At 51.0% G+C, this 13,917-nt stretch overlaps 1 protein-coding gene across 1 annotated transcript in view; it reads right to left on the bottom strand.

The window, feature by feature from the left end:
• Nucleotides 1-3,744: 3,744 nt before the first annotated feature.
• The window catches only part of apc (APC regulator of WNT signaling pathway), a 34,163-nt gene continuing 23,990 nt past the window's right edge, over nt 3,745-13,917 (bottom strand). The window contains exons 14-18 of the mRNA XM_030065177.1: nt 13,794-13,871; nt 13,185-13,301; nt 11,937-12,151; nt 7,525-11,410; nt 3,745-7,438 (exon numbers count right to left, since the gene is read on the bottom strand). Of these exons, the coding sequence (XP_029921037.1) occupies nt 5,312-7,438; nt 7,525-11,410; nt 11,937-12,151; nt 13,185-13,301; nt 13,794-13,871 (6,423 nt within the window). The 3' untranslated portion in view covers nt 3,745-5,311. The remainder of the gene's footprint in view (nt 7,439-7,524; nt 11,411-11,936; nt 12,152-13,184; nt 13,302-13,793; nt 13,872-13,917) is intronic.

Genomic DNA, 13,917 nt, shown 5'->3' with positions numbered 1-13,917 from the left:
TCTGTCCTCACGCTCTGTCCTCACGCTCTGTCCCGACGCTCTGTCCTCACGCTCTGTCCCGACGCTCTGTCCTCACGCTCTGTCCTCACGCTCTGTCCCGACGCTCTGTCCCGACGCTCTGTCCTCACGCTCTGTCCTCACGCTCTGTCCTCACGCTCTGTCCCGACGCTCTGTCCCGACGCTCTGTCCTCACGCTCTGTCCCGATGCTCTGTCCCCACGCTCTATCCTGATGCTCTGTCCCGACGCTCTGTCCTCACGCTCTGTCCTCACGCTCTGTCCCGACGCTCTGTCCTCACGCTCTGTCCTCACGCTCTGTCCTCACGCTCTGTCCCGACGCTCTGTCCCGACGCTCTGTCCTCACGCTCTGTCCTCACGCTCTGTCCCGACGCTCTGTCCTCACGCTCTGTCCTCACGCTCTGTCCTCACGCTCTATCCTGATGCTCTGTCCTCACGCTCTGTCCTCACGCTCTGTCCTCATGCTCTGTCCTCACGCTCTGTCCTCACGCTCTGTCCTGACGCTCTGTCCTTCTGTCCTGACGCTCTGTCCTCACGCTCTATCCTGATGCTCTGTCCTGAAGGTCTGTCCTCACGCTCTGTCCTCACGCTCTGTCCCGACGCTCTGTCCTCACGCTCTGTCCTCACGCTCTGTCCTTCTGTCCTGACGCTCTGTCCTCACGCTCTATCCTGATGCTCTGTCCTCACGCTCTGTCCTCACGCTCTGTCCTCACGCTCTGTCCTTCTGTCCTGACGCTCTGTCCTCACGCTCTGTCCTGATGCTCTGTCCTCACGCTCTGTCCCGACGCTCTATCCCGACGCTCTGTCCTCACGCTCTGTCCTCACGCTCTGTCCCGACGCTCTGTCCTCACACTCTATCCTGATGCTCTGTCCTGACGCTCTGTCCTGACGCTCTGTCCTCACGCTCTGTCCTCACGCTCTGTCCTGACGCTCTGTCCTTCTGTCCTGACGCTCTGTCCTCACGCTCTGTCCTCACGCTCTGTCCTCACGCTCTGTCCTCACGCTCTGTCCCGACGCTCTGTCCTCACACTCTATCCTGATGCTCTGTCCTGACGCTCTGTCCTGACGCTCTGTCCTCACGCTCTGTCCTGACGCTCTGTCCTTCTGTCCTGACGCTCTGTCCTCACGCTCTGTCCTGATGCTCTGTCCTCACGCTCTGTCCTGACGCTCTGTCCTTCTGTCCTCACGCTCTGTCCTCACGCTCTGTCCTCACGCTCTGTCCTGATGCTCTGTCCTCACGCTCTGTCCTCACGCTCTGTCCTCACGCTCTGTCCTCACGCTCTGTCCTGATGCTCTGTCCTCACGCTCTGTCCCCACGCTCTGTCCTCACGCTCTGTCCTCACGCTCTGTCCTCACGCTCTGTCCTCACGCTCTGTCCTCACGCTCTGTCCTCACGCTCTGTCCTCACGCTCTGTCCTGATGCTCTGTCCTCATGCTCTGTCCTGATGCTCTGTCCTCACGCTCTGTCCCGATGCTCTGTCCTCACACTCTGTCCCGATGCTCTGTCCTGACGCTCTGTCCTCACGCTCTGTCCTCACGCTCTGTCCCGACGCTCTGTCCTGACGCTCTGTCCTCACGCTCTGTCCTCATGCTCTGTCCTGATGCTCTGTCCTCACGCTCTGTCCCGATGCTCTGTCCTCACGCTCTGTCCCGACGCTCTGTCCTGACGCTCTGTCCCGACGCTCTGTCCTCACGCTCTGTCCCGACGCTCTGTCCTCACGCTCTGTCCTCACGCTCTGTCCTGACGCTCTATCCTGATGCTCTGTCCTCACGCTCTATCCTGATGCTCTGTCCTCACGCTCTGTCCTCACGCTCTGTCCTCACGCTCTGTCCTGACGCTCTATCCTGATGCTCTGTCCTCACGCTCTATCCTGATGCTCTGTCCTCACGCTCTGTCCTCACGCTCTATCCTGATGCTCTGTCCTCACGCTCTGTCCTCACGCTCTGTCCTCATGCTCTGTCCTCACGCTCTGTCCTCACGCTCTGTCCTCACGCTCTGTCCTCACGCTCTGTCCTGATGCTCTGTCCTGATGCTCTGTCCTCACGCTCTGTCCTCACGCTCTGTCCTCACGCTCTGTCCTCACGCTCTGTCCTGATGCTCTGTCCTCACGCTCTGTCCCGATGCTCTGTCCCGACGCTCTGTCCTCACGCTCTGTCCCGATGCTCTGTCCTCACGCTCTGTCCTCACGCTCTGTCCTGACGCTCTGTCCTCACGCTCTGTCCTCACGCTCTGTCCTCACGCTCTGTCCCGATGCTCTGTCCTCACGCTCTGTCCTCACGCTCTGTCCTCACGCTCTGTCCTCATGCTCTGTCCTGACGCTCTCGCTGTAGCTGTCAAATCCACAGCTGTCATTAAGCAAACTGCCGCGGCAGCGTTTTCCTCAGCATCAACGCTGTGCAGTTTTATTTATTAAAAGTGTTACACTCATAGTGAGTGCTTTCAAGTTTTTTTGCTATTCAAATGTACTGTCATTGTGCCAAGTGCAGGTAGAGAGCAAAACGGAAAGATGTGTGCATTTCGGACAATAATTTAAAGATTTAATTAATAATAATAATAATAATGATAATAACATATTAATAATAATAATTAATTATTGACAATTAAGCACACATCTGATCGGAGTGTGAAGTGATACTTCAGGGCGTGACCTGCATGCCGTGCAAGAACACAGTTAATTTCAGAAATACAAGGAAAACTATTTAACTGACAGGCCTGTATCACGCGTTGTAGCGACGACGTGAGAATGATCCTTTCTCCGCTGTAGATCAGGATCAGGATCAGGCTGTGGCAGACAGGCGCCGGCACGACGGCTCAAGTCTCGGTCAGCAGAGCGCAGATCCATTTCGGTTTGCCGTAGCCGCCGCACAATCCGCTGTTGCTTAAACTCCCTAATCTCATACTTGTACTTTGTACTTTTAGTATGTACTGCAGCTGCCCTTACAAAGTATGCAGTGTAGTATGCAGTATGCATGTGTATGCATACTATTGGGACACACTCCATGCGTCCTCCCTGAGCTCCGCCCCTCTCGCTCACTTCCTCCTCCGTCTGTAGCTCCACATTTGAATGTTGTTGTTTCATACTGCGCTGTCCTCTGTCTGATCTCTGATCTGCTGTCTTCCTGTACCTGCTGCTCTACCTGAGCCAGGTGAGGGCCGTGTGTGTGTGTATGTGTGTGTGTGTTGTCTTCCTGTGGGCGTGGCCTGTACACACAGCTCAGTCAGTGCGACGTAACGTCCGCTGTGCAAAGGATTGTGGGTCAGAAGCAGAGCAGCATGCTGACATGCAGACTGATGTAGTAGAACATCCTGGTCCTCTTGGCAAACTGCAGCTGACACACTGTGTACTGGGATGTGCTCATGCTGTTTCCTGCAGACTAAACAGTGTGGTATCATGGGGACTGGAACACAGGGATGGAGTGCTGATAAAAAATAAAAGTTCACAGGATATTTTTCATCCCTTTAATAAGTTGATCAGCAGCACCTGGACAGGTGAGTCCGTCACACCTCAAAGATGGCTGCCAGCAGGTTCCCTGACACACACACACACTCTCTCTCTCTTTCTCTCACTCTCTCTCTCACACACACACACACACACACACACACACTCTCTCTCTCTCTGACTCACACACACACACACACACACACTAATAAACAAAGTGATAGTGATAAAGTGATAAACTAATAAAGTGATAAAGGGCCTGGAAGACAAAACCCCACAAAAAGTCGATTCGCAGCTAAAACATGAACATTTATTGTTTATTGTCTCATTTTACATTTTGCCAAAACTTTTGCCGTTTTGTAATTTTCCTCCAACATGAACAGAAAAACGAACACGAGTGAAACGGAAAAGACAGAACAAAACATGAACAACATGACGTCATTAATAAAGCATGATGTTTACATTTTTGGCAAAAACTCAAACTGTTGTAAATAATGTGCATTAAAGTTGCAGTTTAGTCACTTTTACAGTAATAATTTAAGTTTTTTACAGTGTTATTGTTGCCAAAACAGGGCAGGAAATTTGATTTTTTTTTTCAAACCAGCTGATCTCCAAGGGAAAATCCCTGAAACTCAAAAGAAAAGAAAAAAAAAAAGAAAAGAAAAGAACAGAAGAGGAAGCCCTCCGGTTAGCGGTTAGCGGTTAGCGTCCTCGGTTCAGATCCGTTCCGAACGCCGGGACAGGTTCTGCTTTATTCCTGCGCTTCAAATCGTTTCACCTGAATTTGGTTTTCAGTTCTAACCAGATGAACGATGTTGGAATTCAATTTGACTTTGATGTTTTGTCCACCGGCAGACGCCCAATCAAAAGGGACGTTCAGCTTTCTGGGCCGTCTGCAGGCCAATCAGCCGTGTCGCCTTTCCTTCACACGGATTTCATCATCAATCATTCCTGTTTCCTGTAGAATCATGTGACATGTTGCTTTACGTGCTCAGGAGGCGCCGCGGCGTTCGGAACGACTGAACGTTAAAAACAGGCCAACAAAAACACAACACAGAGGAAAATTAGTGTCTGAATTTCAATTCTACGGCTACCAAAACATCATCATCATCATCATCATCATCATCATCATCGTTATGTCACCATGGTAATGTGCATCATTAAGGGAGGGGGCGTGGCATGCAGGGAAACAGGGGAAAGGGGAGGAGCTAAGCGTTACACATCAGTTTAGTGGTATAAAAAAACTAATTTGCAGATTTTTTGATTTTTTAAATATTCAAAGAAATTGAAGGACAGGGAGATGGAGAGGGGGCGGGGCATAGCAAAGTGGGCGGGCTTTCTTGTTAAATAAACTTGGCTTGCTGTACAGTGAAACTCACACAACACTTCCTGTTTATTTGTTAACTTCCTGTTACCTAACATCTATTTCCCCAGATTTTTTGCTAATATTTACATATTTTCCCGCCTTTTTCCTCTAAAACTGACGGCTGTTTCCTGCAGACCAATCCTGTTCCTCCTTTAAACACAAACTTCCTGTTAAACGCCGTGCTTTTATGCTGTTTTCTACTGTTATTCCCAAATGATTTTACTAATATTTACACACATTCCTGCCTTTTTACCCCAATTTGATGACAATTGTCTGCACTGACCAATCCCGTCCCACCTCTGGCCTCGCGGCGTCTGTTTCCACCTTGAATGAAAGATTTTTGCTATTTACACATTTTCCTCATTTTTCCTGCCAGTTGGAGCGTTCTGTGCGTCAGCTGTTCCTGTTCCAGCTCCAATCTCTGAATTTTCCTGCTATCATTTGCCAACATTTCCCGCCAAAAATGCACTTCACTTCCTGCCTGTTTTCTCACACTGATGTCACGATGTACGAGCCGCGCTCCCCGCTGCCGCCGCCACCACTTCGTTCCTCTTTCTCCCCCTTTGTTTCCCGCCGTTTTGCACCTGGTGTCACAGCGACCGGCGTCGGGATCATGGACGGCCTGGTAGCCGTTGACGATGTTGCTGTTGTTGCTGTGGAAACGGCTGTGCTGCCTTCTGAATTTGCACTTTTCCTCGGTGACGGCGTGTAGTTAAAGGGGCTAACTCGCGCTGCTGCCACGCGCTGATGACATCGCTGCTGCTGTTGCTGTTGATTTCTTTGCGGCGGGAAATCTGACACTTTACCAGCCAAGTCCCCCGACGCCCCCGACGCCCCCGGTGACGACAGAGACGATGATGACAACTTCCTGTCTAAGCTCTCGCAGCTTTTTCGCAAATTCAGGTTGCTTTCTGGCGGTAAACGCGAACGTATCTCTGCACAGGAGGAGGAAATGGACGAACAGGAAGAGGAAGACGGGGTTTTCCCAGTTGCTATGGTGCCGTCAATGACTGGCGGGGAGTTGGTTGCTGTTGGCAAAGAGGAGGCGGAGCTACAACGTGAGCTATTCACAGGGCAATCCTCCATTTTCACCCAAATTTCTTCAGATTTGTCACTGCCAATTGCTGCTACTTCCTGCTCTTCACCTCCACTTCCTTTCCGCCAAGTCCCGCCCCCTCTTCTTCCATTTGCTGAGCCTGTCTTCCTCCGCCGCTCGGGCTCACCATCCAGGCTCCGCCCCTTTTCACTGGATTCTGAAGATGCTGACAAAACAGACGATGAACTCCCTGACCGTTTCCACGTCCCAACGCGTGGCAGCGAAGACGAGTGTTTACTTGCGTTTCCACTTCCTGCCCCACCGCCGCTGGCGTTTTCCCGTTTCCATGTTCCTGTCCGACTAAATCTAGATGATGTTGATGATGACATCACGACCGCCTGATTGGCTGAGGCAGCATCTGTTGGGCGTGATGGGCTCTCTGAATGAGAGCGCCCCATTTCCTGTTTACGCGCTGCTGCTGCTGCTGACACTCCGGTTCCTAATTGGCTCTGCGGTGACTTTGCCCTCCAGTTAACAGCAGCCAATCCGGTGCTCCCTGCTGACACTGTTGTCGCGGTGACACTTGTTGGTGATGTCATTGGTGACGAAAGCGACTCAAACGATGCAGATTCCTCCAGCTTCCTCTTCAGCGTTGGGCTCGGCGCTTCTTTAATGAATGTTGACTGGCGAACCAACTGTGGCTTATCCTGTCGCTCCGCCCCCTCTGAGCTCGCTGCAACCTGATTGGCAGCGCCTCCTTTACTTTTAGAATCCCTTTCCTGCTGCTTCCTGTTTGTTGTCAAAGATCTAGATGCTGATTCGCTCCTAGGAATCCCGCTGCTTTGCCGTGATTTGGATCCAAACGCAGCTCTGGCGGCTCCGCCCCCGCTTCCACAAGCCCCGCCCACCGTTATTCCTGAGGCAGAGGCTCCGGCCCCTCCAGGTGATGCAGTTCTAGGCAGCTGCGACAGCTTAGAACGAATCAGATTGCCCGAATTTGAACTTTGGCGAGAATTTGGCGTCGAATCACGAGATGATGATGATGCAGCAGTTCCACCTCTCCCCCTTCCTCCTGCGTCCTCATTGGCTCGCCCAGCTCTGGAGGCGGAGCCAGCCAGCTTGGCCCGCCCCCTGCTTGCTGATGATATCATCGCCTCCCTCGGTTTCCCTGTAATCAAACTCCGATACACCTTTTTCCCGCCTTTAACTGACTTCACTTCCTGTTCCTCTTTCTTCTTCGCGTCTTCCGGCTTCAAAATGCGTGGCCTGCCTTTCTTTTTTGCCACTTCCTCCTCCTCCACTTCCTCTTCCTCTTCATCCACTTCCTCCTCATCTTCAGGTTCTGTTCTCCGATTGGCTGAAAGGTGAAATGGTGACCCGGCAGATTTGAGGGACAAAACAGAGTCTGAATCGGAAGACGCTTGGCGGGAGAAGCAGGCAGCGGCAGCAGCAGCTTGGTTTAAGCTGCTAACAATTGAGTTGGCGCCTTCCTGGATCGCCTTCCAATCAAAGGACTCTGAGTCAGGGGAGGCGGGGCTACAGCCGGCCTCATCGACTTGCGATTCACCAATTTCCTCTCTCTCATGTTCCTCATGTTCCTCAATTCGGGGCTCTTTTCTGCCAAAATGCTGCTGTTTTCTTCCTGTCTTTCTTCATTTTTTGTGACGGGGAGTGATGCTGTTTGCATAGGAAGTGATGCTGGGATACAGGAAGTGGTGGCAGATGTCTTCCCACCTTGTTTCTTCTTCTTGGGCATTGCAGAGCTGATGCATTCCTGCAGCAAGTCGTCTTCAGAGTCGATGCTTAATGAGCTCAAAGAAGAATTCCTTGAGAAGCAGACGGGCGTGTCTTCAACATGGAAGGCCTTTGGGGCGTAACCCGATGATGCCACAGGTGGGCGTGGCTTCTGTCCTTCAGAACCACCCATAGCAGCCGGTGCCGTGGAAACAGGAAGAGACTTGTCCTCCACTTCCTGGTGTTTTGGTGGGAATTCATTGTTGTTGTTCTCCTGGTCGATGTCACTTAATGAACTTAATGAGGAGTTGCGGGAGAAGCAGACGGGCGTGTCTTCTACGGCAGCGAAGCGCTGCCGCTCGTCACTCACTGGCTGGGGTGGTGGCGGCGGTCTTGGCTCTGCCCCTTTCTGTGCTTTCTCCTCGCTTCCTGCCTCAAATTTGGCCAAAATTTCTGTGTTGGTTTGGCGCTTTTCCTCTCGTTTTCCCTCTGTTTTGGCACGTTTCTCCTCCTGGCTCCGCCTCCTCCTTCTCCTATGCCCCTCCCCCTCCTCCTCTATGACTTCCTGTTGTTCAGCATCATCATCATCAAAGTCCAGCGAGCTCAGCGAATCATTTCGTGAGAAGCAGTATGGTGTTCCCTCAATCGGTGTGTAGTGGCGCGGCGAGTCAAAGGCAAATCCTGGTTTCTGATTGGCTGCTTTGGTCACCATGGCAATTGAGGAGGTGTATGCCTTCTGAGGCATTGGCTTCACAGGGGATGTTGGCTTCTTTTTAGCCCCACCCCCTTGCTGTGATTGGAGGAGGAGGAGTTTCTGTTGCTGCGATGAATTTGACGTTGATGATGAGGAAGAGGAAACAGGAAGTTTGGGACCAGAAGGAAGAGGTGGCGCTTGGGGTGTGGGTGCTGAGAGAAGGGGCGGGGCTTGAGGGGGAAGTGCAGCTTGAGGGGGATGTGCAGCAGGAGGGGGTGGGGCTTGGCGACGCCCCTTAGGCATGGCAGCGCTGATGCACTCTGCCAAAATGGCTTCACTTTCTTCGTTTTCATCACCTTCTGGTAGATTTTCCTGCCGTTTCCTCTGGTTCTGATTGGGAGAAGTGGACTGGAGGGGCAGAACAGGAAGTGGCGAGGCAAGGAGGAGTGGCTCAGCCGGTGGCGAGTCAATGGTGAGGTCGCTGAGTGATGTAGCAGCTGAGAAGTTGAGTGGCGTTCCCTCGACACAGTAGACGCGTGGGACTTCCTCATTGGGCGGCGTTGCTGTTTTCATCATTGTTTTCCTGGGCTGTGATTGGCCACGGCTTTGCTGCATGGCCGCTGAAGTTGGTAGAAGCTTGTAGACAGGAAGTTGGCTTGGTTTGCTGCTGCTGCTGCGATTAATCGCAGTAGAAGAAGATGGCAAAGACGGTGCTGAAGAGGAAGAAGAGACTGACACAGTGGCAGAAATTTGCGGCGCTGTCGTTTTTGATTTGGGTTTCCGCGAAGATTTAGGCATGGCAGAGTTAATGCACGCCTCCAGAATCGAGATGTCATCATCGTCATCTGATTCGTCGAGAAGCTCAGCTGGCTCTGCCTCCCTCTGTGTCTGATTTGCAGCCTTTTTCTCCTTTTGACTTTCGGTTTCAATGTTTTCCTCGCCACTTTTCTTGATTTTCTTTGTCATTTTTCCGAGTTTTTCATCTTCTTTGGGTATGTACGGCTCATCCAAACTGAGCGCGCTCAGACTGGATGCTCGCGAAAACCCAGCCGGCGTGGATTCAGTAGCAAAGTGCAACAAAACATCACCACTGCTTTCGTTTTCTTCGCCACCGTTCACTCCTCTCCGCTTTGACTTCCTCTCTGCTTCTTTCGCCATTTCCTTTGCTTTTGTTGCTTCAGGAGGTGGCGTCTTGGCCCTGGAGGGCGGTGCCGTCTGGCCTGGGCTGTCAGGAAGCTCACTGGGGCTCACCACGCCACTCGGCACACCGCTGCTGCCACAAGGCAAGCTGGGTAGCGAGCTGGCGAGCGACGATGGTGCCTCGAAGCTATCCAGTGAGGAGAGAGACGTGCAGCGGCTGAACATCAGCGGTGTTTCGTCCTCCAATAATGGCGGACTCTTTGGCGTGTGGGCGCCTGATGATGATGTCATCTGTTGGGAAGGGGCGTGGCTTCGCTTCGGCTTTGGAATGGCACTTACAGCTTGGATGGTTTCTTTCTCACGCCGCCTCTTTTCCAGTGTTTCCTTTTCAGAAATGGGAAGTGTCGGGTAGTCATTCCCACCTTTTTCCTGGCTACGCCCCTTCCTATCAATGACATCATCATCATCATCCTGCGATGAAAGTGATGACAGTGAACTCCCACGTGAGAAACAGATGGGCGTGTCCTCCACGCAGTATGTCTGAAGTGTTTCCTGGTTGATTTTTCCCGGCAAGATGCGAGGATTAGCATTGCTGACTGCCGTTGCGTTCTGGGGGCGAAGCTGAGTGTTCTGATTGGTCGAGGGGGCTGAAACAGATGACAGGGATGTGGAAGAGGACGATGAAGCAGCTGAGGAAGGGGCTGAGCCTGCGGCATCTTTCGTTGGTGATTTAAACACCGACGAAGAAGACGATACTGAGCAGGGAGCGGAATTCCCCACAGAGGTGACGTCGTATTTGAGGCTGTAGTCGATTGGCTGCTCCTCCGGCCGCTCCCCCTCCGCGTAGCGCTCGCCGTAGTTGGTCGGCTTGTCGTCCTCGCCGCTGCCCATAATGTCATAGCCTGCCGGCGGCACCACCACAAATCTTTGACGTCGCATCCCACCCGTGTCCCCCCCACTTCCTGTTTCTTTTCTTCCTGTATAGCCCCGAAACCCTGCCCCTCTCCTTCCTACTTCCTCTTCCCCTACTTCCTGTGTCCGATTTGGACTCTGCCTCCCAGAATTCAACTGTTCGTCTGAATACTTCAAGCTATAGTTGATGGGTGTGTCCAAATCGGCATCATCATCGTCCTCCATATGATTGGCGCTACGGATTTTGTGCGCCAGATCTGCTGGGTACTTCCTGTATGCACAGAACTTGGAGCCGCTGCTCGCCCCGCCCACCCCGATGGCATCACACTCTTCCGATGAATAGCACGCCTCGGATTTTGACTTGTACCCATCAGCGCTCGTCACGCTGTTCAGGCTATCGCTAGATGCTCGGTTTTCGAATTTCGGTGGCGGAGGTGCCACTGCTGCTGCTTTTGGCGGGAAATTCCTGGCATAGGTGACTTCATCACTCCCCAAAACCCCGCCCACTACCCCACCCCACTTCCCCTCCTCCCTCTCTCCCCCAATCCCCTTCTGCTTAACCTTTTTTCCTTCCAAAACTGCCACATTTGCATATTTTGCTTTCTCCCTACTTCCTGATTCATAAGTCCCGCCTCCTCCGCCACTTCTTGCTTTCCGATTGGCTGCTTTGGGGCTGAGGTTGTCTATGTTGTCGAAGGTCTCTGACAGCTGCTGCGCGTCCAGCTCGTCCAACAGGGCTTTGTGTTTCCGGGCGGGAAGTGACGGTGTCAGAACCCCCGAAGAAGAAGCGCCCATCGCCGCCACCGCCGCATCTTTGGCGAATCGAGCTGGCCGATTGGCCATGAGGTTGCGCAGGGCGGCGGCGCTGCCCATGGCGATCATCTTGTGGCGGGAGTGGATGAGGCTCCGCAACATGCCGACAGCGCCCAGCTCCCACAGCGCCTCCTGGTCGCGCTGGTTGCGGGCGGAAAGGTTCCAGAGCGTCCCGCAGGCGTTGGAGACGATGGTGAGCGAGTGCGAGGTGAGCTGCTGCAGCAGCGTGGGCAGGCAGCCGTGCTCACGCAGGATTTGTCTGCAGAGGAAGAAGAAACAGAGAGAGACGACGTGAGAGGCTCAGCAGGAAAAAATATCATTTGGTAGGAACATTTTGTGAAGAAACATTTGACTCTGTACTTTGAATTCATCTATTTATATTCACTGAACAATTAATTTAACTTTCAATATTACTTACAGTGTTTAAAATGTAATTAACACTAGATTTGAAATGTTTTATATTTTTTAAATACTTTAAATGCTTTAGTAGTTTTTAGCAAAATTTTAAGTAATTAGGAATTTTTGATACCTAAAAATTTACTACCATAAAAAACATGTAAAAACTGCTAGCACTGTTTATCTTAAAAGTAACATGAAATTATAATAAAAATATATTTAAAAACATAACATAAAAAAGAAACAGAAATTGAAAAAAGATTAAAGTTAATAATAAACATTAAAAGTAATCAGAAACATGTTGAAATTGAAAAAGGAGAAAGTGAATTCTTTTGCATTAGTTCTTCTGCATTTTTTCCCACCCCACATATTGTGGTTGCCGTGGTTACCTGTGGGCCTCGTTGGTGGCGATGAGGCTGGAGACGTTGCGTAGGATCCCTCCGCCGCTCTCGATGATGGCGAGCGTGTTGCTGTGGCTGCGGTGCGTCAGCGTGCTCACCAGGAAGGCCAAGGCCCCGCCCACCGCGCAGATCTCCGCCTTGTTCTCCGTGCAGTGCGCCGACAGGTTCCAGAGCGCGCTCAGTACCGACTTCAGAGTCGACTCCTGGCCAATGGGAGCACAGGGAGACAAACACACGGGCTGAGTGTGAATAAAAACACCGAGGCTGGAAATCGATCACATTATTGATCCCCATCAGGGAAACTCCATGGACTGAACGCCAGCGCACAAAAACTCAGTTACCAAGATGACAGAAACAAACAGCAGGAGGCGCTGCTTAGGAGGAGACTTGGGAGTGCCGGCGCTGCAGGGTCGCTCAACCACACCTTCACCGCTTCACCGCTGCCTCCAGACGCACCTGACACAGCTCAGGTCAGTCTGTCGTCACGGCGACGACCGCCTTTACCTGAACTACAGCTTCCGGCCGCCGCTCAGCTGCTCTGACAGAAACAGGAAGTTGTTTCCTTCACTGCCGGAGGAGCTGAGCCGCCAGAGTTTCAAGAAAATACCTTTTCTGTCTTTTAGCAAAAAGACAGAAAAGGCCCTGCACCTGCTCAGGTCCTCTCCTCCATCTGTCACTTTGTTCAGGTTCCAAAGAGTTCAACGCAGCGTCCATGTTCCTGCTCCAGGTTCTTACAACCCCCCAACACACACACACACACACACCACACACACACACACACACACACACACACACACACACACACACACACACACACACACACACACACCTCCTCCTCCTCTCCAGATTCAGAGAGTCTGGATTGCACTGACTAATAATTCAGCCTCTCCTGGTTGCCATGGTTACGCAGGCCCAGGTGGTCTGTGTTCAGGTGTGCACGCTGAGGAAGAGGAAGCTGATCGCTGATCTGAGGTTTTATCATTGTAATAAAAGAAAGTTTTGTTTTTGTTTTGTTTTTTTTTTAGAGGAAAAAAATAAAGGAGCAAAACCTGCCAGAAAATAAGCAACACCGTGTTTTAAAAATGAAAAAGAAAACTGAATTTTTAATGATCAAACTGACGTACTATTTCTTTAAAAGGTTACACGACACTTTTCAAAATAAAAGCCTGTCCCTGGGCTCTGCGTTTTGAAACTCAAATCACCTAAAATGAATGAAAGTGAAAAGCTGAAGCGCACCTTCTGGACCTCGAGCGCGCAGCCCATCAGCGCCCCCACGCTGCCGACCTCGCGCAGCGTCTTCTTGCTGTTGACGTCGGCTCGCCATGACAGATTCCGCAGAACGCTCGCGATCACCTGACCGCAGAAACAGAGACGAGTTTCATTAACATGTCCGTGAAAAATATTGCAAAGTATCAGTAAATAAATTAGACAGGTATAGAAAAATGAAAAATATTAATTATAAAACAATTTTGTGTATAAAAATGTCACATGTTGTGTCTCAGGAATACACACACACACACACACACATATATATATATATATATACATATAAATACATTAAAAAATAATATAGAAAATAATATAGAAAATAAAATACTCCATAAAAACACTTACATTGATTAAAATAATATTAACTCAGTTTTCTGATGAAAAAGCGTTCAGGAAAATGTGCAGTTTAAAAAAAGTTTCTAAAAACAAATGAAGGCTAATTTTATTCACATCTCAAATTACAATTTTAATAAATTACAAAAATGCAACAGTGTCTCTTCTAAAATGTCGAGTAATTTTTCCTCTGCCCAGATCCAGGTGCGGCGGCGTTGCCGTGGTAACGGGCGGGGTGCGTACCTGCTGCAGGTCCTCGCTCTCCGACTTGAGCTGGGCGACCATGGCGCGCATGCAGCCCTTCATGGAGCACAGCGTGGCCTGAGGACACGACACGTCTTTACTGCATGTTGCATTCATCAATAAT

The sequence above is a fragment of the Myripristis murdjan genome, chromosome 12, assembly GCF_902150065.1.
Source record: "Myripristis murdjan chromosome 12, fMyrMur1.1, whole genome shotgun sequence".
Lineage (NCBI taxonomy): Eukaryota > Metazoa > Chordata > Actinopteri > Holocentriformes > Holocentridae > Myripristis > Myripristis murdjan.
Note: the sequence above shows the minus strand (reverse complement) of the source record. Positions and strands in the feature narration are given on the sequence as shown.